Source organism: Cynocephalus volans, chromosome 3 (genome assembly GCF_027409185.1).
Source record: "Cynocephalus volans isolate mCynVol1 chromosome 3, mCynVol1.pri, whole genome shotgun sequence".
NCBI lineage: Eukaryota > Metazoa > Chordata > Mammalia > Dermoptera > Cynocephalidae > Cynocephalus > Cynocephalus volans.
This window is the reverse complement of record NC_084462.1, coordinates 143,708,029-143,734,109: the sequence shown is the minus strand read 5'-3', so window position 1 is coordinate 143,734,109 and position 26,081 is coordinate 143,708,029. Positions and strand designations below refer to the sequence as shown.

Here is a 26,081-nt window from a genome sequence, read left to right as displayed (position 1 = left end):
ATAGAAAATCTTAACGTATCTACAAAAAAAAAACTCTACTAAAATAAGTGAATTTAGTAATGTCACAGGATACAAAGTCAATATACAAAAATCAATTTCATCTCTACATACTGGTAATAAACAATTTCAAGAAGAAATTTTTAAAATACCATTTATAACAGCATTGAAAAGCTTAAAATACCTTGGAATACGTTTTAAAAAACACATGTAAGACCTGTATATTGAAAATTACATACTATTGGAGATATTGATGAGCAACATTGACATTAAAAGATGGAGAGATATGCCATGTCTATGATTTGAAGATGCTCACATTATTAAGGTATTAATTCTCCTCAAACTGATCTATAGATTCAACACAATTTCAATTCAAAATCCAGCAGGCTTTGGGTGGAAATACGTGAGCTGACTCTAAAACAGACATCAAAATGCAAAATACCGTGAAGAGCTAAAACCATCTTTAACAAAAACAAAAAAGAACAAAGGTGAAGGGCTCACACACCACCTGATCTTCAAGACTCACTGTAAAGCAACAATAGTGAGCACAGTGTCGTATTGGCATAGAGATGGAGAAACATCAACAGATCAGAAAAGAGAATTCAGAAACAGACGCACACATATGGTCAACTGATTTTCAACAAAGATTCCAAGGCAGTTCAATGGGGAAAAAGAGAGCCTCTTCAACAAATGGTGCTGAAATAACTGGATTAGTGTGTATAAAAAAAATTCAACTCTACTGTCATATCACAGACAAATACCAACTTAAGAGGGATCACAAACCTAAACATAAAACTATAAGGTTTTAAAAGTATACAGGAGAATATCTCTGTGACCCTATGACAGACAGATTTTTAAGAGAGGACACAAAATGTACAAACCATGAAAGAAGAGATTTATAAACCTGACTTCATAGAAATTTAAAACTTCCACTCAAAGATACCGTTAAATAAATGAAAAGGCAAGCCACAGACTAGGAGAAAGTATTCACAATACATATTTCTCATAAAGGACTCATGTCTGGAAAACATAAAGAACTATAAATAAATAATAAAAAGACAAACCCAATTTTAGAAAATAGGGCAAAAGACTGAAACTGGCACTTATCGAACAAAAAATATGAATGGCCAATAAGCACAAGAGAAAGTGCTCAACAGCAGAGAAATGCAAACGAAAACCACAGGACACCATTTCATACTCACCAGAACAGCTAAAATTAAAAAAGAATGGCCATACCAAGAGTTGGTGAGGATATGGAACAACTGGAACTCTCATACATTGCTGGTGGGAATATAATAATGTAATCACTTTGGAAAACCGTTTGAGAATGTCTTATGAAACATACACCTACTCTATTATCCAGACATTCCACTTGTAGGTATTTACCCAAAAGAAATGAAAATGTTATGCACATAAAAATTTATGTATAAGAATGTTTATAGAGGCATTATTCATAATAGACAACAACAGGAAAAACTCCAAAAGTCCACCAAGAGGAGAATGGGTAAAAAAATGGGTGCTACATTTACAGAATGGAATACCACTTGGAAATAAAAATGAACAAAATAGTGATATACACAATGATATAAATGAATTTCACAGAAATGATGCTGAGAAAGAAACAGGTACAAAAGAGAACATACTGTATAATTCCATTTATATGAGCTTCTAGAATAGGCAAAACTAATCCACAGTGAAAGACAGCATTACATTTGTTGCCTCTAGGAGCAGGGGACTGACTGAGATAGGGCACAAGGGAACTCTCAGAGTGACAGAAACGTAACTCTGACTGGGTTGCTGGTTTCACACTTGTATGTGTTTGTCAAAATTCAGATTATTCACATCTGATCTTTTATTTCACCATATATAAAGTTTACTTCAGTTTATAAAAAACATTATTTGGGGTAGCAGGGGTTGAAGAACAGACTCCCTTAAAGGGCAAGAATAAGTAAGAGATTATAAAAAAGAGAACATGATCCCTAAACTTCCTTCACAAACATTCAAGGACAATCTAAAAGGTTGGCGCAAAGCCAAAAATCTAAAGCCATGAACCAAAAGAGGCAAAAAACCAATCCAGCTAAGATGATGATGAATAAAAACAAAAACTCAGTGACTATGTTAAAGAAAACATGAGATTGCCAGATTTAGCAAATATATTTAATCTGGCAACCTAAACCAACAGACAAAAATACCAGACAGCCAGATTAAAGAGAGTGATTTTTTAAGCATCTTTAACAAAATGCTCTTTCCATAATTTCCATGATAGAAATTCCTACTGAGAATGAACCGAGATTAAACATATACCAGAAACCACCCAAAACTCATGCTTACCTTCAGTGAAACTCCCTGTTAGGGTTATTACCACAAATACTTTCCCCTCTGGCTCCAGATCCACCTGGAAAGAGAAAAAGAAAATGTACGTTATATTTTAATACTAAGATACTGTTTGTGAGCTTTGAGTAAATCTTTACAGAGTGTCCTAAATGTGTAAATTACAGCCATAAATCAAATCTAAGACTTTCATTAAACAGTAGAAGGGCAAGGAAACAAGGGAAAGCTCAATAAATTGTAAAGGTTGAAAAGCAAATCTAAAAGAAACTGCATTTTTGGTTTTTTTTTTCAGAATTTCCCTCCTCTTGAATTTTATTCTCTTCCATTTTGGACTCTTCATGATATAGAAAAGCACTTATATACTTGGTAATTGTTTTCAGACATCCAAATCTTATGTATACCACTTGTAAGAGCAGCATTTTATTAAATCACATGGGAGGAATACAAAATAGAGAAATGATGGCAACATACAGGGTCATGAACAAATGTGGCATGGTCAACTGCAAATCTTTAGTTTTATGGAGTAAAAAGTATCGAGCCTCTGTACGTTTCCACCAAAGTATAGTCCATCTTAAGGAAGCGCTGGGGAAGAAAGTTTAGGAGCTCTGCATTCACTACCCTTGATGTTCACAGGGGCATCAACATCCCTTAAAGTTCTCATCAGTAGAGATAGCAAGGCATACATTCTGCAAATGAGGCAGCCTGAAGTCCTTTCATGCACTCTGGTTTCCCAAAGACCCTCATGCAGCATGGCACCCGGGACGGAATAGTGCCCTCCAAATCTGCTGTGATCACCACCAGCTCAGGAGGGCAGCCTCTGCCCTCTTCCTCCCGATGCTAGCCTTCCTGTCCACGAACACCTCTAAGCCTTGCATCGTGAGCTTCCTGTGGTCACAAATACATGAATTTACAATTGTCCTTACGTAAATCTTGTCAGATTCAGCCCATGGGCTCATTTCTGCCTCTGACCTTCATCTGAAAGAGGGAAGTCAAGAGAAGCTGAGTAGAGGTATGGATAGTCATTTTCGGTAGAATATGAATAAGTTGCAAATCTCATGGTACAGTAGAAAGAACTGTGCACTAGACCAGGCCACGGACTCTGGTCTGACTCTGCCACAGCTGGCTCTGGCCTCTGGACAAGGCCCTTCCCACCGAACCTCACTGTTCTCATCTGAATTCCTATGAAATCATTATTCAGCATTTCTGACATGATCTTGAAGAACCTTAACAATACTATTTACTGTTTTATTGTACCCATAGGTGAACAAAAACCAAAGAAAAAAAAAATCATTGGTCTTGACCTAGGTCACCACCACGTATTTTTAACTAACACCACACCTTGATTATATACTTTTTCAGCCTGTTTTATACAGACTCAGAAAGTTTTACCTGTGTAACAGCCTATAGCTACAACCCTCCCTTTCACTACATAAAATCTGATACCAATGTGGGTGCCCACACTGCAAATCACCTCCATGCCAAATCAGTTACATGCATCATGACTACTGCTAACTTAACAATATCCCCTTAACTATCTTACCACCACTTGTGAACCTTTATAGAATAATTCTGAAAATAGAGCTCTCTGGAGAGATGACTAAACAGGATGTCAGTCTCTAATTGTCTCCACACTCTGCCTTGACTTGATTAAACTCAAAAATATGTTATTTTTAAAAGCCACTCCCTCGTCTTCAATATAAAGACCTGGCAGAGAACACACACATACACATACATTCGACCTCACAGCACAAACCACTGTTGGCACAGAAACAGCAGCTGCCGGCCTCGGGACAGACAGACTGCCAGGCCGCCTCCGCCATCCTGCAACCCACGGCCAGCCTGTAAACTCTCTCCAACTCTGCCTCCAAGGCCTACAAAGAAGGTCACTCCACCCAGTGGGTCAGGGGCTGCTGTGACAGACGGCAGGAGATTCCACCATGATTCTAAGGAATCAGGGGCTCTCACAAGTAGAACAGGTTTCTTCCTCATTTTTGACCCATGCCATTATAGTAATGGAAAAGCCAAATTCAAACACCATCTTCAAAGCCTTGTCCATCTAGGGCATAAGTGTTAAGACATCAGACCTTAGAGCGGGGTCTTACAAACTGCAGGTCAAGATTTGTTAGAGGGACACGAAAAGAATTTAGTGGGTTGCATACAACAGGGATTAAGTAGAATAAAATGGGACAGAAAATATGAACATGCTACAGGTAGTAAGGAAAAGTCCTACTACATGAAATGTTTGTTTCCAGTTTTGTATCCATGTATAAGGTTATACTGGGTAAAGATGTATTCCTTATTGTGCCACAGAGAAACAGTTTGAAAAATGCAGCCTTAGAGTTTATCAATTCCTTCTACGCAGTGCTGAGGGGCTGTTGTCATTTATTCATGGTGATTGTTTGGATACCACCAGTGACAGTCAACTCACTACCTCAACAGCTGGCTTATTTCACTCCTGTACTCCATAGACAGATCTTTCTCTATTAGCAGAAATGCAGCACAACCAATAGTTTCCACTCACTGACCCTAGTTCCATCTTCTACAGCTCTAGTGGCTACTATCTCTCTACCTAGAATATCCATTCCAGCTTCTGGAACAGCACTTGAACTTTATTTGAGAACTACCCTGCCCCACAAGTAGTCCAAATGGTTCAGCTGGAATTCTTCCCTGAGCTCCAGAATGGACAAGTGACCCAGGCTAACACCCAATTCCCCCAGCCAGGATGACTAGCCTGGAACTGACACATTCCTTTTATTTGGCTATCAGAGTAATGGCAACTCCCTATCCTCAGTAACTCCTGGTTCAGTTTTGGCACAAAATCCAAGTAGGTCTAATTAGGAATCCTGGATCTACAAGAAAGAGACATGATATTACTTCCGCAGAACTTCAATCCAGAAGGACATAAACTTGGGACTGTCTGGCACCCTTGTTGCCACCACACTGTGTTAGAGAAAGAAGCCAATGAAGAGGGGAGAGACAAGACACAGAGAGACCAGGTCTTGATGATATCACTTAAACCCTTACATGAAGCCTTGCTTGATTCTTCTGGACTTTTCAGTTAGTTGAGCCCATAAATTCCCCTTCATGTTTGAGCCAGTTTGAATAGGTTTTCTATCACTTGTACCCAAAAGACTTATCCAAATTGCCAGCCAAAGAGAAGTCAAATATTTGACAATTATCACATCCTCCCACACCTTCTCACACCTGTGCTGTCCCCTGAAATCTGCTTCCCTGCTTTCCTACAGCACTGAAACAGCTCCTGCAACCTGTTACACATCTAATTCTTGTGACAGCTTCCTTCATGAGTCTTGAGTTCCGTGCTTCCAGAGCACCACTCTTTCCTGGTCCTCCTCTCACTCCTGACCCCACCATTTACCTGGAAGCCCACATGGGAAGCCCAGGTGCCTCACCACATACATGTAATTGCTACCAGATCCCATCAAGTCTGCTTTCTGAGTGTCTCCTAAACCTCTCTCTCCTCTCCATTCCTACTGTCGGACCTCATCTGGCCTCTTGCAATGGCCTTCTAGCTAGTTTCTGGCCCCAGACTACTGTCCTCCAGCTGAGACACGTTTCAAAAATTAAAATCTGCCATGTGACTTAGAACTCTTTCATGTTTCCTCTCTTTCCATGATAAAGTACAAAGTACTTAGTGCAGCACATAGCCCAAGACACTATGCCCCTTCCCACCTTCCAGCCTCAGTCTCCCCACCACCCCAAACACATCCAACCTGTATCTCAGCCTCTTTTCATTCTTGTACACTCTCCAGGGAGGCATGTTACATTATTTATTCTGAAAGAGCAACAAAACGTATTATGGGTCAGGCAGCACACTGGGGAATGTAGTCAAAATTGTGAAAATTACACATCGCCTGTCTAAAACTTATTGCCTAGTGATTTGGGGCATGTAATCTTTCTGACTGGAAAACCCTTTCCCTATTTTACTTGTCAGACTTCTATTTGACCATCAAGATTCAACTCAAAACTCACCTTTAGAGGGAGACCCTCCCAGACCCCTTTTAAACAGTTGGGCAACTTCATACCTGTTATAGAGGCTGTTGCTGGGACCCACATCAGGTTGTAGTCATTGTGCCTGTCCCTGAGGACCCTGCCTTTCCTACAGAGGACTGAAGTAGTTTGTGGGATAAATGAGTAAACAAAGTAACAAGATATCCCAAGCTTCTTCAGTAGCTTCACATAGGACATGGTTTTCTCCTCCTGGTCAGTTTCTTCCCAACATGCCCTAATTTTTACAAACCCCCATTAAAGAGTGAACATCAGCCTCAGGGGGTGGCCTGACCCTCACAGGGGACAGCGAGATTATCACCAACCTTGATCTTGACAGTAACAATGCCCTTTACTGGTGCAGCTAGACTGCATGGGCTCTTTAAAAAGCCCCAGTGGCCCAGGTTGAATTTGCATCAACTAAAACCACTGTATCTTTTCTATGTGTTATAAAACTTTGCCACTTCCTGCACTTGTACAGTGGTTAGGACCAAAATCCCCATGAAAACCTAAGCACTTTATATTTTTTCTGTAGAATTTTAGCTTGCTGATCCAAGCCCCAAGGTTTTGGATCCCAAATAGAGTGAGTTCATTCACTCTCCTCAGCTTTAAGGTCCCCAAATCAGGGCTTCAAGTTAGCTATGCCATCATCTGAGGCACTGACAGAATGTACAACAGAACAGAGCTGAAGCCAGAGTCTAGGGCAGCCCACACAGAAATGGGCATATTCAGCGTTCTTACAGTCAGAGTCGTTCAGGGAGCAATGAATACACTAACTGCTCTGCCCTACAGACCACTCTGTCTAAGGAGGGAAACTCCTGGGCCTTTGTTGAAGCACAAAAAGCAGTGGCCTTTTAAAAATGGTATTCTTATATGCAAATAGATAAATGAACAATAGTATAAAAACTCAGTGTCAACAAATGGTGTTGGAACAATTGGAGATCCACAAACAAAATAATAACTTCAACCCACACATGGTTACTCACACATAAATTAATTCAAAATGGATCGGAGACCTAAACCGAGAACCTAAAACCCAAAAACTTCTAGAAAAATACATAAGAGAAAGTCTTTGGGACCATGGGTTAGGCAAATATTTCACAGATAAGAAATCTAACATACAATCCAAAAAAGAACAAATTGATAAATTGGACTTCATCAAAATTAAAACTTCTGCTCTTTAAAAGACACTATCAGAATCAGGAATCGAGATGGTGGAACAGACAGTCCCCGGTGTCACTCTCTCCCAAAATCAACCAAATTGCAACTATTAAAAAGCAAAGACTGCCATGCTGGGGCCACTACAGCTCAGGGGAAGAGGAGGAGAGACCTACGAAGTTCATGAAGGCGGGAAAAGCTATGATGAGAGAAAGAAAAAACTGCTCCCACCATTTCCAGTTCCAGCCACTTCAAGCCTGGCCCTGGTAAGCACATGGAGCAAGAGCTGGCAAAAGCCACAACTGTGCCTGTTGTGAGAAGTTGCTTGGAGACTGCAGGGGAGAGGAGGGCCGTGGAGGCCCCCAGCCCAGCAAAACCAATGACAGGGTTCCTGTGGACCCGCATAGGAGTGAGGGGCTACAGACAACTGAAAAAAGGAGCCACTCAAAGGCCAGTAAGTCATCACAAGGGCCCAGCACATGGTCCGCCCCATGGGAAGTGTTTGGAGTATAGAGATTGGGGGAGATTGGCCCACCGTGAGAACACTGGGGCATAGCATGGACAGCTGATCTGCTCTTCAATCAACACAGGCCACTTAGTGGAGACGGATCAGGAGTTTAGAACTGCAGGAGGTGCAGTTTGCTGAAAAGACTCAGGCCCAGGCCAGAGATACCACACAACACAGGTGTATCAGACCTCACAAGACCCCAAAGTGCTTAAAAGTTCAACTATAAAAACCTGAGCTGCACAAAAAGCCTTCCCCAGAGAATCAGCAGCAAAGCAGCAAATTAGCTCAACCACAGGGCTCAAGTGCTGGTCCCTATAGGAATTTCCCCCATTTCAGAAGTAGTCAAAGGACAACAAATTAGTTCCAATGCAGAGTTTAAGTAGTGAGAATAGTGAATAATCCAACACAGAACTGAAAGAAAACACAAAAAACCCACAGACCAGAGACAGAGTTCTGATATTAACCAGTAAAGCTCTACCACCACCAAAGAACACCTATAAAACCCAAAAGGACCAGAAGACCCCAGGTCCCCAAGCTGGGATGGAGGGGAGCTGAGGGCCTTAGCCACACACTCCTGATGTTTGCATCCAGCCCAGTGACAACCATGCCATCAGAAACTCCCCAGGCTCCTGAGCCAGAGAGGGGGGCTCACAGGCCTCAGCCACACCCCCCACCCTCCACAACCAGGCCAGTAAAGGAGCCAGCCATGGGCCAAACCCACCCCCAAACCCCCACTTCCGTTTCCCTCCCCTTCCCCTCTCCCTCTCACCCCCACTGTACTACAGCATCTTAGAATGTAAAAAATAATAAATAAATAAATAAAATGATAAAATAATAATAATAAAATAAAAGACACTGTCAAGAGAATGAAAGACAAGCCACAGACTGGGAGAAGATATTTGTGAATCATATATCTAATAAAGCACTTGTATCCAGAATACACAAAGAACTCACAAAACTCGATAAGAAAACAAGCAATCCAACTTTTAACTTCACTTCACCCTGAGAAGATAAACAAATGGCAAATTTGTACATAAAAATAAGTTCAAAATCATTAGTCATTAGAGAAATGCAAATTAAAATGACAATGCAATAATACTACATATCTGTTAGAATGGCTAAAATTAAAAAGTCTGACCACAGTAAGTGTTCATAAAGGTGTGAAGCAACTGGAACTCCAATACATTGTACACAGGACTGTAAAATGGTACCATCATTTTGGAAACAGTTTGACATTTTCTTAAAAAGTTACACATACCATTTGATCCAGCTGTTCCAGTCCTAGGTGTTTACTCAAGAATAAATAAAGCATATGTCCATACAAAGATTTGTAAAGGAACATCATCTATGATAGCTAAAAAGTAGAAATAAAATGTCCATCAGCTGATTAATGTATTTTTAAAATGTATATTCATTCATACAATGGAATAGTCTTCAATAATAAAAAGTAATGAACTATTGATGCAAACAACATGAAAGAATTCCAAAATACTGAATAAAAGAAGCCAGACCAAAAACAAAATGTAGTTTCTGTATAAATCTGTTTATATAAAATTCTAGAAAAGGCAAACTAACCTAGAGTGACAGAAAATATATCAGTGGTTGCCTGGAGACTGGGGTAAGGAAAACAGAGAGTGGTAGGGAATGATTAAACAAGGGTGCAAAAGTAACAAGACAATAAATGGAAAAAGAACACTCTTTTTAACAAGTGGTACTAGGACAACTGTTATCGATAGGCAAAAGAATGAAGTTGGACCCCTAAACATAAGATACACAAACATTAACTCAAAATGGATCATAGACCTAAATGCAATAGCTAAAACTATAGAACCCTTAAGTGAAAACATAGGAGTAAATTTTCCTGACCTTGGGTTAGGCAATGGTCTCTGAGATAAAACATCAAAAGCACAAGTGACAAAAAAATTTTTGATATATAGAACTACATCAAAATTAAAAACTTTTGTAATACAAACAACATTATCAACAAAGTGAAAAGACAATCCTCAGAATAGGGAAAAAATTAAAAATCATACATCTGATAAAGGATTTGTGTAGAGAATATACAGAGAATTATTACAACTCGATAATAAAAATATAAATAGCCCATTTTGTAAAATATTACCCAAAGTGATTTACAGATTCAATGCAGTCCCCATCAAAATACCAATGAGATTCTTCACAGAAATAGAAAAAACTATTCTAACATTCATTTGCAACAACAAAAGACCCCAAACAGCCAAAGCAATCCTGAGCAAAAGAAAATAAAGCCAGAGGCATAACACTTTCTGACTTTAAATTATACTACAAAGCTATGGTAACCAGAACAGAATGATACTGGCATAAAAATAGATACTCGGACCAGTGGAACAGAATAGAGAACCCAGAAATCAACCCACAGACTTACAGCCCTCTGATATTTGACAAAGGCAACATAAACATACATTGAGGAAAAGACTGTCTCTTCCATAAATGGGGCTGGGAAAATTGGATATCCATGTGCAGAAGAATGAGACTAGACCTGCCCCTCTCCTCATATACCAAAATCAACTCAAAACGAATCAAAGACTTAAGTATAAGTCCTGAAACTGTAAAACTACTAAGGGAAAATATAGAGGAAACACTTCAGGAACTGGTATTGAGCACAGACTTTATGAACAAGAGCCCAAAAGCACAAGCAACAAAAGAAAAAATAAACAAATGGGATTATATCAAACTAAAAATCTTCTGCATAGCAAAGGAAACAATCAACAGAGTGAAATGACAACCTACAGGGTGGAAGAAAATATTTGCAAACTATACATCCAACATGGGATTAATACCCAGAATATACAAGGAACTCAAGCAATTACACAGTAAAAAAACAAAAAGCCCAATTAAAAAATGGGCAAAGGAGCTGAATAGACATTTTTCTAAGGAAAACATACAAATGGCTGACAGGCACCTAAAAAAATTCTCAGCATCACTAATCCTCAGGGAAATACAAGTTAAAACCACATTGAGATATCACCTCACCCCAGTTAGACTAGCTGTAATCAAAACGACAGAATAACAAATTCTGGTGAGGACGTGGAGAGAAGGGAATGCTCCTACACTGTTGGTGGGACTTTAAATTAGTACAACTACTACGGAAAACAGTATGAAGATTTCCCAAATAACTTCGGATAGATTTACCATACTATCCAGCAATTGCCCTTCTAGGTATATAACCAAACAAATGGAAATCATCATGTCAAAGGGATACCTGCACTCCCATGTTCATCACAGTTCTATTTACAATAGCCAAGATATGAAACCAACCTAAATGTCAATTGATGGACAACTGGATAAGGAAAATGTGGTATATATACAACATGGAATACCACTCTGCCATAAAAGGAATGAAATTCTACCATTTGCAGCAACATCGATGAGCTTGGAGAAAGTTATGTTGCATGAAATAAGCCAGGCACAGAGGGAAAAACATCACATGTCCTCAACTCATAAGTGGGAGCTAAGAGAGAAAGAAGGAAGGAAAGAAAAACCACAGTGGTGCATTGGACTTGCAGAGGGAGAGAGCATACCTAGAGTTATAGAGGTGGGATGGGGGAGGTCGGAGATTAATGGGGTGGGAGACACAGGGAATAATTGCAATTTGTGGTTTCTGGGCATGCTGACAGTATTGATCTGGCCATCACATCTTGGGCACAAGTGGTGATGGTCAGCTTTGTACCCCATGAATATGCATAACCAATAAAATAAAATTAAAAAATAGGCAAAGAATTTGAATAGACGTTTCCCCAAAGAAGATATATAAATGACCAATAAGCATGTGAAAAATTGCTCAACATCATTGGTCATAAAGAAAATGCAAATCAAAACCACAATGTGATAGGCCTTCACACCTACTAGGATGTCTATTAATTAAAAAGACAGACAATGAGTGTTGACAAGGATGTGGAGACACTGGTACCTTTGTACATTGTTGGTGGGAATATAAAATGGAAGTAACTTTGGCCAATAGTCTTGCAGTTCCTCAAATAGTTAAACACAGAGTTAGCATATGATCCAGCAATTCCAATGCTGCATATGCCCAAGAGAACTGAAGACATATGTTCACACAAGAACATACACAAAAATGTTCATAGCAGCATTATTCATAATAGCCCCAAAGTGGAAACAATCCAAATGTCCATCCAGCCATGAAAGTACAAATTGTGATACCTCCATACAATGAAATATTACTCAGCAATAAAAATACACATAGATGCTTGCTACAACATGGATGATCTTGAAAACATTATGCTAAATGAAAGAAGCCCCTCACAAAAGACCACACATTGTATGGTTTTATTTACATGAAATGTTCAGATTAGGCAAATCTATAGAGATAGAAAGTAGACTAGTGGTTGCCTAGGGCTGGAGAGAGGAGGGGAAATGGGGATTAATTGCTAATGGAGATTAATTGCTAATGGGGTTCTTTTATAGCACAGATGAAAATGTTCTAAAATTTCATTTTTAAAGATGTATCATTTAGTGTATGTCAACAATAACTCAATTTTAAAAAAGAAACGAAAAAAAACCTCTGTGATCTGCATGACAGAACTTGTCTTCACTTTTCCCCAAACAAAATAATTCCCGCAAAAGTAGTCCTTTGTCTTATGCTCTTTCTTTCACCTTCTACCCATCAGAAAATCTGTCCTTTGCTTCAGCCCTCTGGGTTCTTTAGATTATTTCTTCCAGTATACACTTTAAGACCCTGAAGGCCTACCCTGTGCCTGGTTCACAGCAGTCCCTCGGGAAAGCATTCTGCGGCTGTGTGATTCCCAGTGTGCCCCTTCAGAGCGCTCTCTCCCTTGGTTCTAATCCCAAGTAACTTCCTCCTCAAGGAGGAACCAGTGTTGTACCCATGTGAATCAGTGCTGCCTGAAATACTACACCTGCCCATCTGAACTTATTCTCCGCATGTGGTTGAGTAACCGCAATGCCAGAGAAGACCTGGGTTTCGGTGCTAACTCTGTCCTGACCAGTCTGTGACTTCGGGCAAGCCATTCAACTTCTCTATGCCGCAGAATCACAGGAAGAAGAGTGGTGGGGGTATGGGTGCAGGTGTTAAATATATAGATACCAGGCAATCCACTGGTAAAGAAAAGGAGGCATCTGCTGTTTTTAAAAGTTCCATGGTGATTCTGACATAGCCAGACCATGGACTACCACGTTGGAACCTTGAGCTCCACGCCCTCTGAGCAGCTGATTCCAGCTTCAAATGGCTCTAATTCCATGTTTCCTCCTAAAGCTTCTAGTTGTCATTGCTGAGTTACTGGGACCATCACTCCTAGGTTCCCCAGCTAAAAATCCTGTAGCCACTCTGGCTGGATGCACCATGGGGGTCTATGTCTTTCCTTCCCAATCCATCAATCACTTAGGATCCCTGTCACTGAAAGACCTCCCTCACTTATCTTTTTTCCTCTGGTCATGCAACATCGTCACCAAAAACAAACAAGTGTCTACACCTGACCATTCAAGTCCCCTTCCACTCTCATCAACTTCCTCCATCAAAGCCTCTTGTGGCTTCCTAGTGCCTTCAGAGTAAAACTCTGCTCCACCTGGCTTCCAGAGGCTCCCTTTCGCTGCTTCCCCACTAGTCTATCCAGACCTCTTTGCAAAATTCCACTCTTTGAATCTGCTCTTCTAGTCAGGCCCATCTCCTCACTGTACTATACACACACACATTGCTCGTGCTGTTTTCTCTGCTTAGCCTTTCTCTCTTCACCTCACCTATCTATTCATTCACTCAAACCTTCACTGAACTACTCTCAGTGTCAGGACCACTGCCAGATGCTCAGGATTTCCCCAAGTAGCTCCCTGGGGCTGCAGATGGGTTGGTAACTGAGTACACCTGGGGAATAAGACACTAATACAGAAGCAGAAGGGACTGTTGCCAGGAAGATCTTTACATTCACATTGATCTCTCTAGTCTCAAAATTCACATCTCAACTATTATATTAATACTTAGCTAAACCCTTGAACAATTAGTTAAATTTTCATATACTTATATCTCATCACTTGGAATAAGTCCGTAAGCTCCATTCCTGCAGGATCTAACACTGTGTTCCCCAAAGGGCCTAGCACAGTTCCTTGAGTCAAATAAACACTCAACAAACATCTGTTGATTTGATCTAATGAACTGAATAGGAAAGTCATTTGACCACCTCAATTTCCTCACCTGTAAAATAGGAATGATAATATTTACTATACGATAAAATACTATGTGACAGCACTTTGTAAAAAATAAAAGCACTCCAAGACAGCTCCAAGGAACGCTAGTGGTATATGGCCTCCACGGGCCCACTGCTGAGGAATTATTCTCTGTTAGCTTGATGTACCCACCAGATCGTGAGCACCCCTCCATGCCATCCTTGGCCAATGTTTGCTTTTCCTTGGCATCGCTTTGCAGAAGTTGAACAAGTCACCTATATCACTGGTTCAGTCTCCTTGTCCATGAAACAGGGTTGTCTAAAAACCTTTCTAGCTCTAATGTTCCATGATTCTAAACAGGCTTGGATAAAAGCCTGCACACAGAACTCAAGGGAGACACTCATTTAATTAACTGGCAATAATTTACAGCCATTTCCCTTCACAAAAGGCATTAGAATTGATCACAGACAGGAAACTTCTGACTCCTCAATATTCATCTCAGCCTGGAATAAGCAAAGGGATCTAGCATATTAAAATGAAAAAAACCCTCCATTTGGGCAAAGGTAGAAGGTCCACCTACTCTATGAGCCTTGAGCTCTGTGAGAGCTCTGTGAGAGAGAAGTCAACAAAACCCAAATTCTTATCTAAGTGGCTCTTTTCTACAAGTTTTCTAAGTCTTACTCTAGGGATAAATAACAAAGGAACCCAAACACGTGGTAAAGCATTTCACAATTCTCTTCCAGCTGAAATTGCCAGGCTTAAAAATAAGAGTTCAGATTCCTACAGAAAAAAAAAATTCTTATAGGATTGTACCAATGACCTGTCGGTTGACACATAGCTGTATTCTTTAATGATGAAAGTAACAGCTCCATCCTGAGCTCCATCCCTCTGCCTAAGCCCTGCTAAGTGCTGGACCTACGTTACCTCTCACTTTCACCCCATGCAAGGGAAGTATCACCATCACTGTTGTACAGAGGCAAAAAACGGAGGCCCAGTGAGGCTGCAGAATTGGCCAAGGTTGCACAAGAAGTGAAGGCCCAGCCAAGATTTAGACACTGGGAAGATCCACATCAGTGCTGCCCCGGCCTCCCCCAAGGCTGCTGTGACTACATCTGCCTGCATGTCTGTCTGCTGCCTTCTGCTCAGCCCCAAACCAGCCCGCACTGGCTTCTGACACATGAGGTCACATCATCGTCTTCCTGGGAGCCTGGACAAGCCGGTGCCATCAGCATCTGAGGGTGCCCCAGCCTCACTTCTGCATTGCCAGGGCCAGCAGTAGTGGCCCCAGCCTGATGGTGTCGCTCCATGGCTCCCCAAGGGGGCACGAGGCAGGAGCGGCTAAGCACGGCAAATCTGTGCTGGGGCAGTTCAGGTCCCATTAGTCAGCTCCTGGAGAGCCCGAGTCAGCCTCATGTGCGGAGACACACGACACGTCCCCTCAACGTGGTAAGAGCTTTAAAGGAAAAGAGGGTGAATGAGGCAAATACCACATCCCTGCTGATTTTCTACTTTCATCTCTATAACAATCAGACTAAGTTGTATGTGTTAAAATCACACTAAGAAGTATCAGAGATTACAAACTACCAGGAAATGATATTGGCAAAAACTGAACAGAAATGTGAAGCTTATCAAATCTTACTGGTTCAAGATGAAAGAAAACACTATCATTATTTTAGTGATTAAATCCTTGCTTTAGTGATTAAATCCTTATCCCGCTAAATCTGGGCCCTCTGTGTGGTCAGAGAGGGGGTGGGGAAAGAGCCCCAACTACGATCACCACTCTGGTGTCACCTACATGCCACCTGGTCAGGTTATCTGGCTTCTGTACCTGGAGAATAAAGGGTAGACTAAGCCTTTAAGTCCATTGCATATCTAATAGTCTATGATTCCAAGTCAGAAACAGTTTCTGCACTCACCAGAGCATGTTTGAAGAGTACCAAAGAATGTCTCTAAAATATATACTTAAGGCTTACAATAACTCTGCCCCACCCCAGCTAAATATAAGCACAAATTCGCTACAAATTTAAATTTAGAATTACCTCAACTCAAAGCCCATTACCCCTATGTTCTAGCACAAAAAGTATATCTTCTGGCAAAAGTAAAACTCCTTTACATCAAAATTAATTGTTCAAAGTTTCTCTGCCCATAATGAAAAATCTGGATAAATAGTCTAGGCTGTGTACCTCTGAGGACTAAAATGTTTTCTCTGCCAAGGAGGAGAGGGCTACGAGTAGAAATGGTCTGCTGTACGTCAGGGTGCTGTGTGTGTGTCTCAAACTTTATCTCAGATTGAGGGACTGAAAATATAAATTAAATAAAGGATGCCACAGGCTCTTCAAAACACTTCACTACAATCCTTCCCCCTTGATCTCCCAGGTAACTGAATTCTGAGCTGAAAGGCCTACCTGACACCTCCTCTGTGAATGAGGACAGAGGCTCTGAAAGGATGTGCTCCTGATGGAACAAAAAGGGTGGGCCAAGTTCTTCCAAAGAAGTCAAATGCCCACCCTGGAAACCAGCAGAGGACTCTCAGAATAGCACCAGGTTGCCAGGCAAAACTCTGTCCTCCAGAACTAAGGTGGCACTTTCCTTCTCTCCAGTAAAGCATCTGTAAGAAGCTCATGCCGGAGCAGACCCTGAAGTGAGAGGTACTGAAAGGGACAGGTGTGACCCTGGCTGGCGGTGAGGAATGCACTCCATGCTCACTCTCCTGCTCAGCCGCCTCCAGCCCCCTTCCTCTTTCACCCTCTCTGTGGGTTGCCTAGGGCGCGCTGTCAGCCCCACAGTGAGCCTCCGTCTCTAAGGGGGAGCCCCACAAGAGAGGAGAAATACCAGGCAATAGAGAGTCTAGTAAGTTTTGCCACAGATGCTAAGTTACTTTTCTAGAATAAATATGGGAATCTAAAATAGTTGCAATGAAATAATTATTCCCTCCTGCACTGTCCCATCCTAATACATTTTAAACTAAAGATGTCAGGCTGGGGGAAAAAAAAGGATACACGTAAACTCAGAATAATTCTACACTGATGCTCCCTATCATCCATTGTAATGGAGGAAGAAGGCAAAAGCTCTAGCAAAAGCAAAGCCAAGAATAAGTCAAAATTACTCCTTTTGCATACAGAAGCATGTCTATACGTTTAACAGACTCGTCTACTTTATTCATTGCTCTGCTCCATCTCTAGGTCGCCTTTGAAAGACTCTGTGAATCTGAGGGGACATTCTAAAGTACATCAAGCCCAATTGCCTATCCCAATAGCTATTGCATAACACTTTCATTCCTTTTGGTCTTCTGAAGGGAAGGAGAGATGAAAGCCCCACAAAAGAAGGGACATTTTTGCCATGCCTAGAAATTCAGGTAACAGTTTTCCAGGTGGACTGTGGAAGGGGAAGCATCCAGAGAGAGGGGAGGTACATGTGAATGCACAGAGGACCTATCAGGGATTACACGTGGTTAACTGTAGGCTGTGTAATGAGACAGGTCAGAAACAGAGCTGCAGAGGAAAGCACAGCAAATCAACAATGGCCTCACAACATACAGGGAGGCTGGCCCTTATCCCAGGCAATGGGAACCCACTGCAGAGCTTCAATCAGCACAGTTACTGGATCATATCTACTTGTCAGATCTCGACAGTGGGTGCTGGAGTTGTTAGGGGAGAGAAGCTAGTGGTGGGGACACATGTCCGGAGGCTATTCCAGTGGTATTAATGAAGGAAGGTGGTGACCTGAGCTACGCTGGCAGTAGAGGGGTTAGAGAGGAGGGCAGATTAGGAAGACACGGGAGGGAGCAGCAGCAAGACTTCTAATTGATGTGGATGGGGTGGATGGTGGGAGAGAAGTCACAGAGTCTCCAGGGCTGATGAGGATTCCTGCTGCCAGTAACTGAGACAGGGACCCCAGGGCGATGTGCAGATCTGGAGGAAGGGTCAAGTTCAGTGTGTGGCCACTACCCATGTCAACTGGGCTACCTGATACAGCTTCTCAAAATTCAGGTGAAGAGGGGGGAACACCACTGAGACATAAATTACAGCCCAGTGCAGTCTCAACTGAATAGGCAATCGGCAATGTCAAAAGCAGTACTCAGATCAGGACGAGGCGTGATCACTGGGCAAGCACAAAGCTTTGCCTGGGAAGTGAGACCCAAGTTGGGGCTCCAAGGCGAGTTTCAAAAAGTGGATGGCAACACCATTCTGAGGCAGGAGCACCTCGTGAGAAGACACAAACAGGATCAGAAGACAAACTAGACCAGTGGGGTTGGAGGAGTGTCCAGAGTGTCATAGGGTCTGAGAGAAGGTCAGAGGAAAAACCACAGACAGAGCAGCACCCAGAGAATTTCAACTGTAGGATGCTGGACAAGGGAAGTCACTGGAGGTTTCTGATTGTGTAAAACGATGGAGAGTAACATGAAAGGGGGCATTCTGTCTACTAGACCAATGAACAGAGAGACAGCTATAGTCTAGAAATATGAAAGGTCTCATACAGGTGGAATTAGCAGAAACTAAAAATCATATGAAGAGAGCAAACAAAAGTGGTAGAAAGGTCAAAGGAGTATTGAGTCTTGGGCCTGGGTGACCTAGATCAGGGGTCAGCAAACTGTGGCCCAATTTCAGCCCACTGCTTATTTTTGTAAGTAAAGTCTTATTGAAACACAGTCATACCCCTTTTCATTGACATTTTATCTATGGCTGCTTTTGTTCTACAAAAGCAGAGATGTGTCACTGTAACAGAGACCTCATGGCCCGCAAAGCCAAAAATATTCACTCTCTGGCCCTTTACAGAAAAAACCTGCCAATCTCTGTTGCCATTTATCAGCCAGGGAACTCAGGGGGAAAGAACATGCTTTAGGAGGAAGAAAATGAGTTTAAATTTGGACACAAAGATACCCAAATAGAAACATCTGGCAAGAAGTTGGAAATGACAAACTGTGGAGTAAAGATAGGGCTGGGGTTATTATTTGGGACTCTTTCTCAAAAGGTGATCACAAAGAGCTGTGAAACTTTTCAAGAAGGAGCACAGGAAAGGGTGAAAAGAAAAAGCAAATTCATTTAGGAGGTGGAAGAAAGAAGAACCAGGAAAGATGCAATCCAAGAGGTGGAGGAGCCACCCAAGTGCAGCGTCCTGGGACGTGTGAGGAAGCAGCTGCTTCTTTCATGGAAGAAGTCCACATGCCACCTCCCAGTTCCCAAGCCTAGAGACCCTTTTAAAGTCCTCATCTTCCTCCACCTCTGCAGCATTTGGAGACCCCCCACCCCATCTTTAGCAGTTCTGTTGGAAAGATCCTCCTTATGCTAAGCTAAAGCCCACCTATATCCCTGTAACTTCCACCTGCAAGTTTAGTTCTACCTCTAGATTTCACCCTGCCAAGAACACGTAGTTTAACTGAGTTAGAAGGTAAAGCTAGAAATGCAAGTTGGGCAGAAGGTTCTGGATGCCAAATTAAGAGTTGAAACTTAATTTCAAAAAATTAGACTAGCAACAGTCCTACAACAGCGGGATGAAGGACAAGGTAGAGGTGGGTAGAGTGGGCTGGGGGTGGTGGGTACAATTAAGAGACTATTTCAATGCTGCAGATGTGCAGTGGAAGAGACAAGAGTAAAATATTACAAAGGAAGCCCAGGAGGACTCGGTGGCAAAGGGTTAGGGATAAGGAAAAGCCCCAAAGGGGCTCCAGTATCTGGGAAACTATTCAACTTATCCTGAAAGAAGTGAGGGAATCCAGAAGTGAAGTTGGTTTGGGACAACTCTGGTTTTTAAAAATACTGATTTTGTAGGAAGCCATTTGGTAGAAATGTTTGACAAAAAGTTAGATGCGGCCAGAAACTTAAAAGAAAGGGCTGGGCTGAAGGCAGAGTTGTAGGAGTTATCCATACAGGACAACTGAACCAAAAGACAGTTGACCCCAAGGAGAGATTGTACAGTTCAAAGAGCAAAGGGTCAAGGACCAAAGTCACGTTTAGAGACTGAGAGAAAGCAGAAGCAGCAAAAGAGAAAGAAGAGTGTCTAGAAAGATACTATGTCTACCTTAGGTACACCAAGCAGCTTCACACAAGTTTTCCATTTATCTTCACAACCACCTTCTGAGTAAGGAAAAGTGTAGTGCCAGTGTCTCCACTGGACCACATAGTCACCTGGAGATGAGTGACTTCATAAGTTGGTGGCAGGTTGAACTAGGTTTGGATTTCAGGAACTTAAGTACCATTCCCACAACCCTTTAAACAGAATCTTAATGCATTTATGACTTTTTAATAAACCAACCTGGTTAATTAATATTTGTAATACAAGAAGTTTTTACAAAGTTCACCTGGCACATTCTCTCACTTCTTACTGAATCAACTTTTGCTTATTCTTAGGAACTAGTTTCACAACCACAGCTGCAACCCAACTAGTGCCTCAGTCAGGTGACAACCTGACAGCAGACCAGTTTCAGGACACTGGTTGGAATTAAAACTAGAACTGGTTTCAGATGCCACTGGTTGGCAAGAGTCTCGACAGGACTGTTAAACCAAATGGTGAGATGAGGCCATTAGTACAAGGGGTTTTCTTAGGGCAGTGAAACTATTCCGTATGATACTATAATGGCAGATACAGAACACTAAGCATTTGTCAAAACCCATAGAACTTAACAGTACAATGAATGCACGCAATTAAAAAAAAAATTTAGGGCATCAAGAGATCCTAGGTATGGTATGCAGACTGCAACACGAGCATCAACTGTACCAAAATGTATGAAATAACCTCACTGAAGAGAGTGAGAAAAAAGGTGCTGGCCTAAGTAACTTTGGAAATGAGTGGAGTCTCTTAGACGAATGGCAAAAGGAACTTCAATAAGCACTGATCTCTAGCTGATAAAGTTGTTTCTCACGGGAGGTACTGGTTAACTAACAATTCTCAAATGACTATACATGTAAGTAAGTGGATGGTGGCTGGTGGCAGCCAGTTTCCCACTGCTGGAGTGGGAGTTTGCACACTAGCAATAAAAGGAATCAAGGTTCTTTAGAGAGATGGCTGATTCTAGGGAGAGAACAAAGAACACACAAAGTGAGCCTTGGAGCATCTTGTAGTGCCAGAAAGAATAAGGAAGCGCACCAAAAAAAAAAAAAAAAAAAAAAAAAAGCCTTACAAGAAACACAACAACAACAAAACCCACAGTGATTGTGGGTATGTCACAAAGGGACATCTGAGCCAATTAAAAGAGCTCCCAAAGGACAAAGCTGGAATCATTTGAGCAACAAAATAATGTGGTATTGGATTATAACCTAAAGTATAAAATAAATATGCAGGAGTACATGCTGATATAAATAAATGATTGAATGAATAAATACATAATAAATGGGGGAGAAGAGACAAATCTCCCAAGCAGGAGAATTCCAAATAATTTATATATATACTTCCTCAAGGAATTAGAGCATAATTCTCTGCAAGTTAAGTGTGGGCTGTACATAGTGACTTCCTTCCAAAGAGTATAGTATGGAAAGGGGGAAAAGAGTAACTTTATGGGAGAAACCTGATGAACATCACTTCAGCCATGTGATCAAGGTTCACAACAACAAGTTATGTTGTAGTATGTACATAGGTAAAGGGTAATGATGGAATCAACACAATATGGCATAATATTGCATTTTCTCTCTGTGGTCTTCTTCCCAAAACACACTACAACCCCTATGTAACCACAAGAGAAACATCAGACAAACCCAAACTGAAGGACACTCTACAAAATATCTGACTAGTATTTAAGCTGTCAAGCTCACCAAAATCAAGGAAAGTCTGAGAAACTGCCATAGACTAAAGGAGCCTAAGGAGACATATAAATACAATGTGGTATCTTAGATAGGATCCTGACACAGAAAAGGGACATTAGGTAAAAACTAAGGAAATCTGATAAACTATGGAGTTTAATTAGTAATAATGTATCATTATTGCTTCATTAGCCGTTGACAAATGTACCATACTAGTATAAGATATGAACAACAGAGGAAACAGCGAGGGGTATATGGAAACTCTTTGCACTATTATATCTGTAATTCTAAAACTATCTAAAATAAAATGTGTATATAAGAAAAATGCTTTTTAAATAAAAACTGACTGCACTGAGCCCTAAATCCATGTAACTCTTAGAAAAATTAATATCTGAATTAGCAACTGATCACTACAGGTGACAAATTTGATTCTGTCACTAGATGGATGACAAGAAAGCCAGAGGCAGCAATGCAAAAGAATAGCTGACCTTTCAAGATGTGTATGTAACATTACCATGTTTGTGTAAAGTTGTGTCCATCCCAACTGTCCCCAGATGGCTCAGTGTCCACACCTCCCAATCAGAGACATTTTCATACTGTGTCCTCTACTGTTACCCACTCTCCTGGAGGAGGCCCACAGTGAAAACCCCAAGACTTTTTTTTTTTTAGAAGAATTCCTTTCTCCAAATTGTTTTCAGACAAGCTCTGCTGGTGAAGTATCTTCCCTTAAGGTAAAAGGAGAAATAGAAGAGAGAGACAGAGAGAGAGAAAGAAAAGAGAGAGACTGAAAGAAAACATGTTTGCATGTGTGGGAGAGGGGGAGAGACGGAGAGAGAAATCAGCTACAAACTACTTCCAACAAACATCTGACATAATGAGTACTTTTTGGAGCTGAGGCTGAGTAATACGAATGATATCATACCCATTACACTATCTTATTTCAGGGAAAGTTGCAGAAAATCTGAATGGAAACTTCTTATCCAAAAATGGATAAAGACTTGGGGCAAGTTTTCAAGACAGCCCAGACTCCCGTTTTTCTCCGCAAGGCTCGGGGAGTGAGAAATTACCAGAACTTCTCCCAGCTTCCCTAGCCCAGACTCTCCTGACATGCTTATTGCAAATGCAAGCCCCAGCCCAGGTCTAGAATCCCATTTCACAATTCTCTCAGATGACTGGTGCCCACTGAAGTTTGGCAACCACTGCAGTGAGTTCTTCCTTCACTGTTCTTGCCATAGCCCCATCCCTTCTCTTTTCCTCCAACAGCCAGAGAAAGTGTATAGTTTACTTTTAAATATTAGGGTTCTCAATTTAAAACATATACATACACATACACATAGGTACACACATATATACATATATACTTATGCTTGCAGATCATTTTATCTGTGTACCAGTTGGTTAAAAAAAAAAAAAAAAAGAGTTCTGTGTTCTTTACTGAAAACTTACTCACCTTCTTTCTAATTTTTTCTTTTCAATCCTTTGGTTAATTGCAATTAATAATCCAACTCTTCTGGGGAAATTACTCAGAAATTAATGCATTAAACAGTCAAAACATAATTTACAGGTGATTTGAAAGCTAAATGCCAAAGAACAGAACACTGATTGCAATCATATTTATCAATATATACTATATTCCACAAAAGAGTAGCTTACACGAATTTTTATAATAACATTGCAATACGTAAACAAAAACCAGAATGGGGAAAATAAAATATGACCTCAAGGCTGGAGCAAAGTTGAAAAGTAAACAGTTTCAATTTTATTAAAGTTGAGCTACAAATCTGAATCTGAATTTCTGAAGCAAAGCAAAAAGGGAACAGGATCACAGACATGATTCACATTAACTATAATAGAACCACACTGATTTCTCAGCAGAAGAGTTTCCCAGGCCCTTAGGTCTAAAGAAATGTGCCTAATGCAGTGGCTCTCAAAGTGTGATCCCCAGAGCAGCAGCACTAGTATCACCTGGGACCTCAGAAACGCCAAGTCAGGCTCTGAGTCAGAAAGGCTGGGCATGGGCCCGGCAATCTGGGTTTTAACAAGCCCTCCAGGTGATTCTGATGCCGGCTCCACTTTGAGAACCACAGCCCTAGTGCATCCTCACATACGGCACACTGAAAGCGGTGACAAAGCTGCTCAGAAATGTCCCATCAATCAGCCAATGGTGTATTTCACACAGCAAATTCCTTCTTCAGGGTAAAGAGGGTAAAGCAGATTTACCACACCCAAAACCATGTGACCACGTACACAGCTTGGGAGGGGAAAGGAAGCATAGGCTGCAGGACCAGTGTTTCCCGGTGCCTGGCACATAGTAGATAGACTTCTACACATTTTTTGAATAAACAAATAATGAATAAATACATGCACGAGTGAACATCCTTCAAATAATTCCCCATAAATTCCAATTATTGTCAACTGTGCTTTGGGTGCCTATAATCAAATATGTCATTTTCAAAGCCTGCAAAATTTTAAATGATTTTAAGAGGGAGAAATCACCATTTATAATCAAACATCTTTCCATTTCAAATTTTAAAGAATAATAAAATTTGTAAATACATTCAAACTTCCACAGCACACTCCAGCTACCAGCCCATTATTGCTCCCCTGTCTGGCTGAGAGGAGCCCCATTTTTACAGATGGAAAATACCTACCAGAGAGGTACATAAGTTGCCAAAGGGCACATCAGTGCTAAGTCCTCTGACCCCTTGCCTAATTGTCCCTCCTTTGTCATTTCATAAACCATCAGTGTCTGCTGAGCAGTGACTCTATGTGGTCAGTTCTGCCTTTAGAGAGTTTCCTTACAGTCCAATCTGGAGGAGTCTCCTTGTCTCAGGTCTTGGGCAAAGGACCCAGCATGAAGCAGCCAGAGGGGAGGAGAGATGGTGCCTTCTCTCTGGCAGGAAACACAGGAGGCTCAAAGGCAAGATCATCTTGGAAGCACGTTCGTCTTTTTGTCGTAACTAGGAGTAATTCAGGGAAGAGGCCTTGAGTGTCAGAAATCCGCAGCAGTTATTGGAATTAGAGGCGGCTGTAAGGCCCAGAGGCCCAGCAGGCAACATGGAAGGGTTAACGTGGGCTAAAGCAGTGCTTCTCCTCCTGGGTGGGTCACAGACCCCTCTCACTTTCTCCCTAGAAAAGTCTAACTTTGCATCCCATTTCATGAGGCTCTCTGACACCTGAAGTTCCTCCAAAGACCCCAGATTAAGAGCCTGTTGTATACCTGGGTAGCACATTATTTGTGGTTGTTACCAAGAAAGTCAAAAGTAGGACACAAATCCACTCTGGGAGTCTCATACCTTCTAGAATGATTCCAGGTCACAGAACCTCTGACAGGGGCCAGAGTTAGAAGGTTGGCCCCAACACCCATTCAGTTATTCATTCAACAAGCATTTATTGAGCACCTACCTACTGGGTGCTGAAAATACGGAAATCATGGGAGGAGAGCAGAACCACGGGGCAGCTTGGGTGTGCCTCTTGCACTGTGACTCACCCACAGTGACCTCGCCCACAGTGACCTCGGTGGCAGTTACATCAGGGCTGACCTCTGACATACATGCGCACACTTGCAATACCTAAGAAGCATCTTCTATTTGTTTTTCAGGGTGCGTGTGCTCTGAGGACGTTGAGCTGGATGTTTGAATTGGAAGGGACAGACGTGCATCCCCTTGAGAATTACTACTGCCTCTACCCCTTCTCTGGGTTGTAATTCACGCCTTCTTTTTCTTCCCATCTCCCCTTTTCCTATTGCTCTTTGTCACATATCTGCCTTCTCTTAGCTCTAGGTCTCTAGTCTACCAAAATAGGAAAAAGTCCTGCTTGTGACCCTTGGGTCACCACTTCCAGAAGCAACAGAAAATGCAGGAAAGTGGATATATTCAGGAAAGTAGATTTCCCTTCTCATCAAAATATGTTTCTGAAATCTCACATTTAGTGCCTCTTACTGCTACCTTAGAGAAAGGAAGATGACAGCAAAAGGAGCCACCTCCCTGGACAGAGATACTCTTGGTGAATTTAAGGCTGCGGAGGCCCTGAAGTTCTCATGTCCAATTTTCATCACCATTATAAGAGCCCCAAGTGCTCTGAATGCTTCAAAGCCTTTGGCAATTGAGGCAAATATAAATATACACATAAACATGGAATACAGAGATGTTGAAGGGCCATTGGTTGTATAAGTA

At 41.5% G+C, this 26,081-nt stretch overlaps 1 protein-coding gene across 1 annotated transcript in view; it reads right to left on the bottom strand.

Moving 5' to 3' along the window:
* Nucleotides 1-26,081, bottom strand: part of PRKCH (protein kinase C eta) — a 231,878-nt gene that overhangs the window by 163,773 nt on the left and 42,024 nt on the right. The window contains exon 2 of the mRNA XM_063089164.1: nucleotides 2,329-2,392. Within this exon, the coding sequence (XP_062945234.1) occupies nucleotides 2,329-2,392 (64 nt within the window). The remainder of the gene's footprint in view (nucleotides 1-2,328; nucleotides 2,393-26,081) is intronic.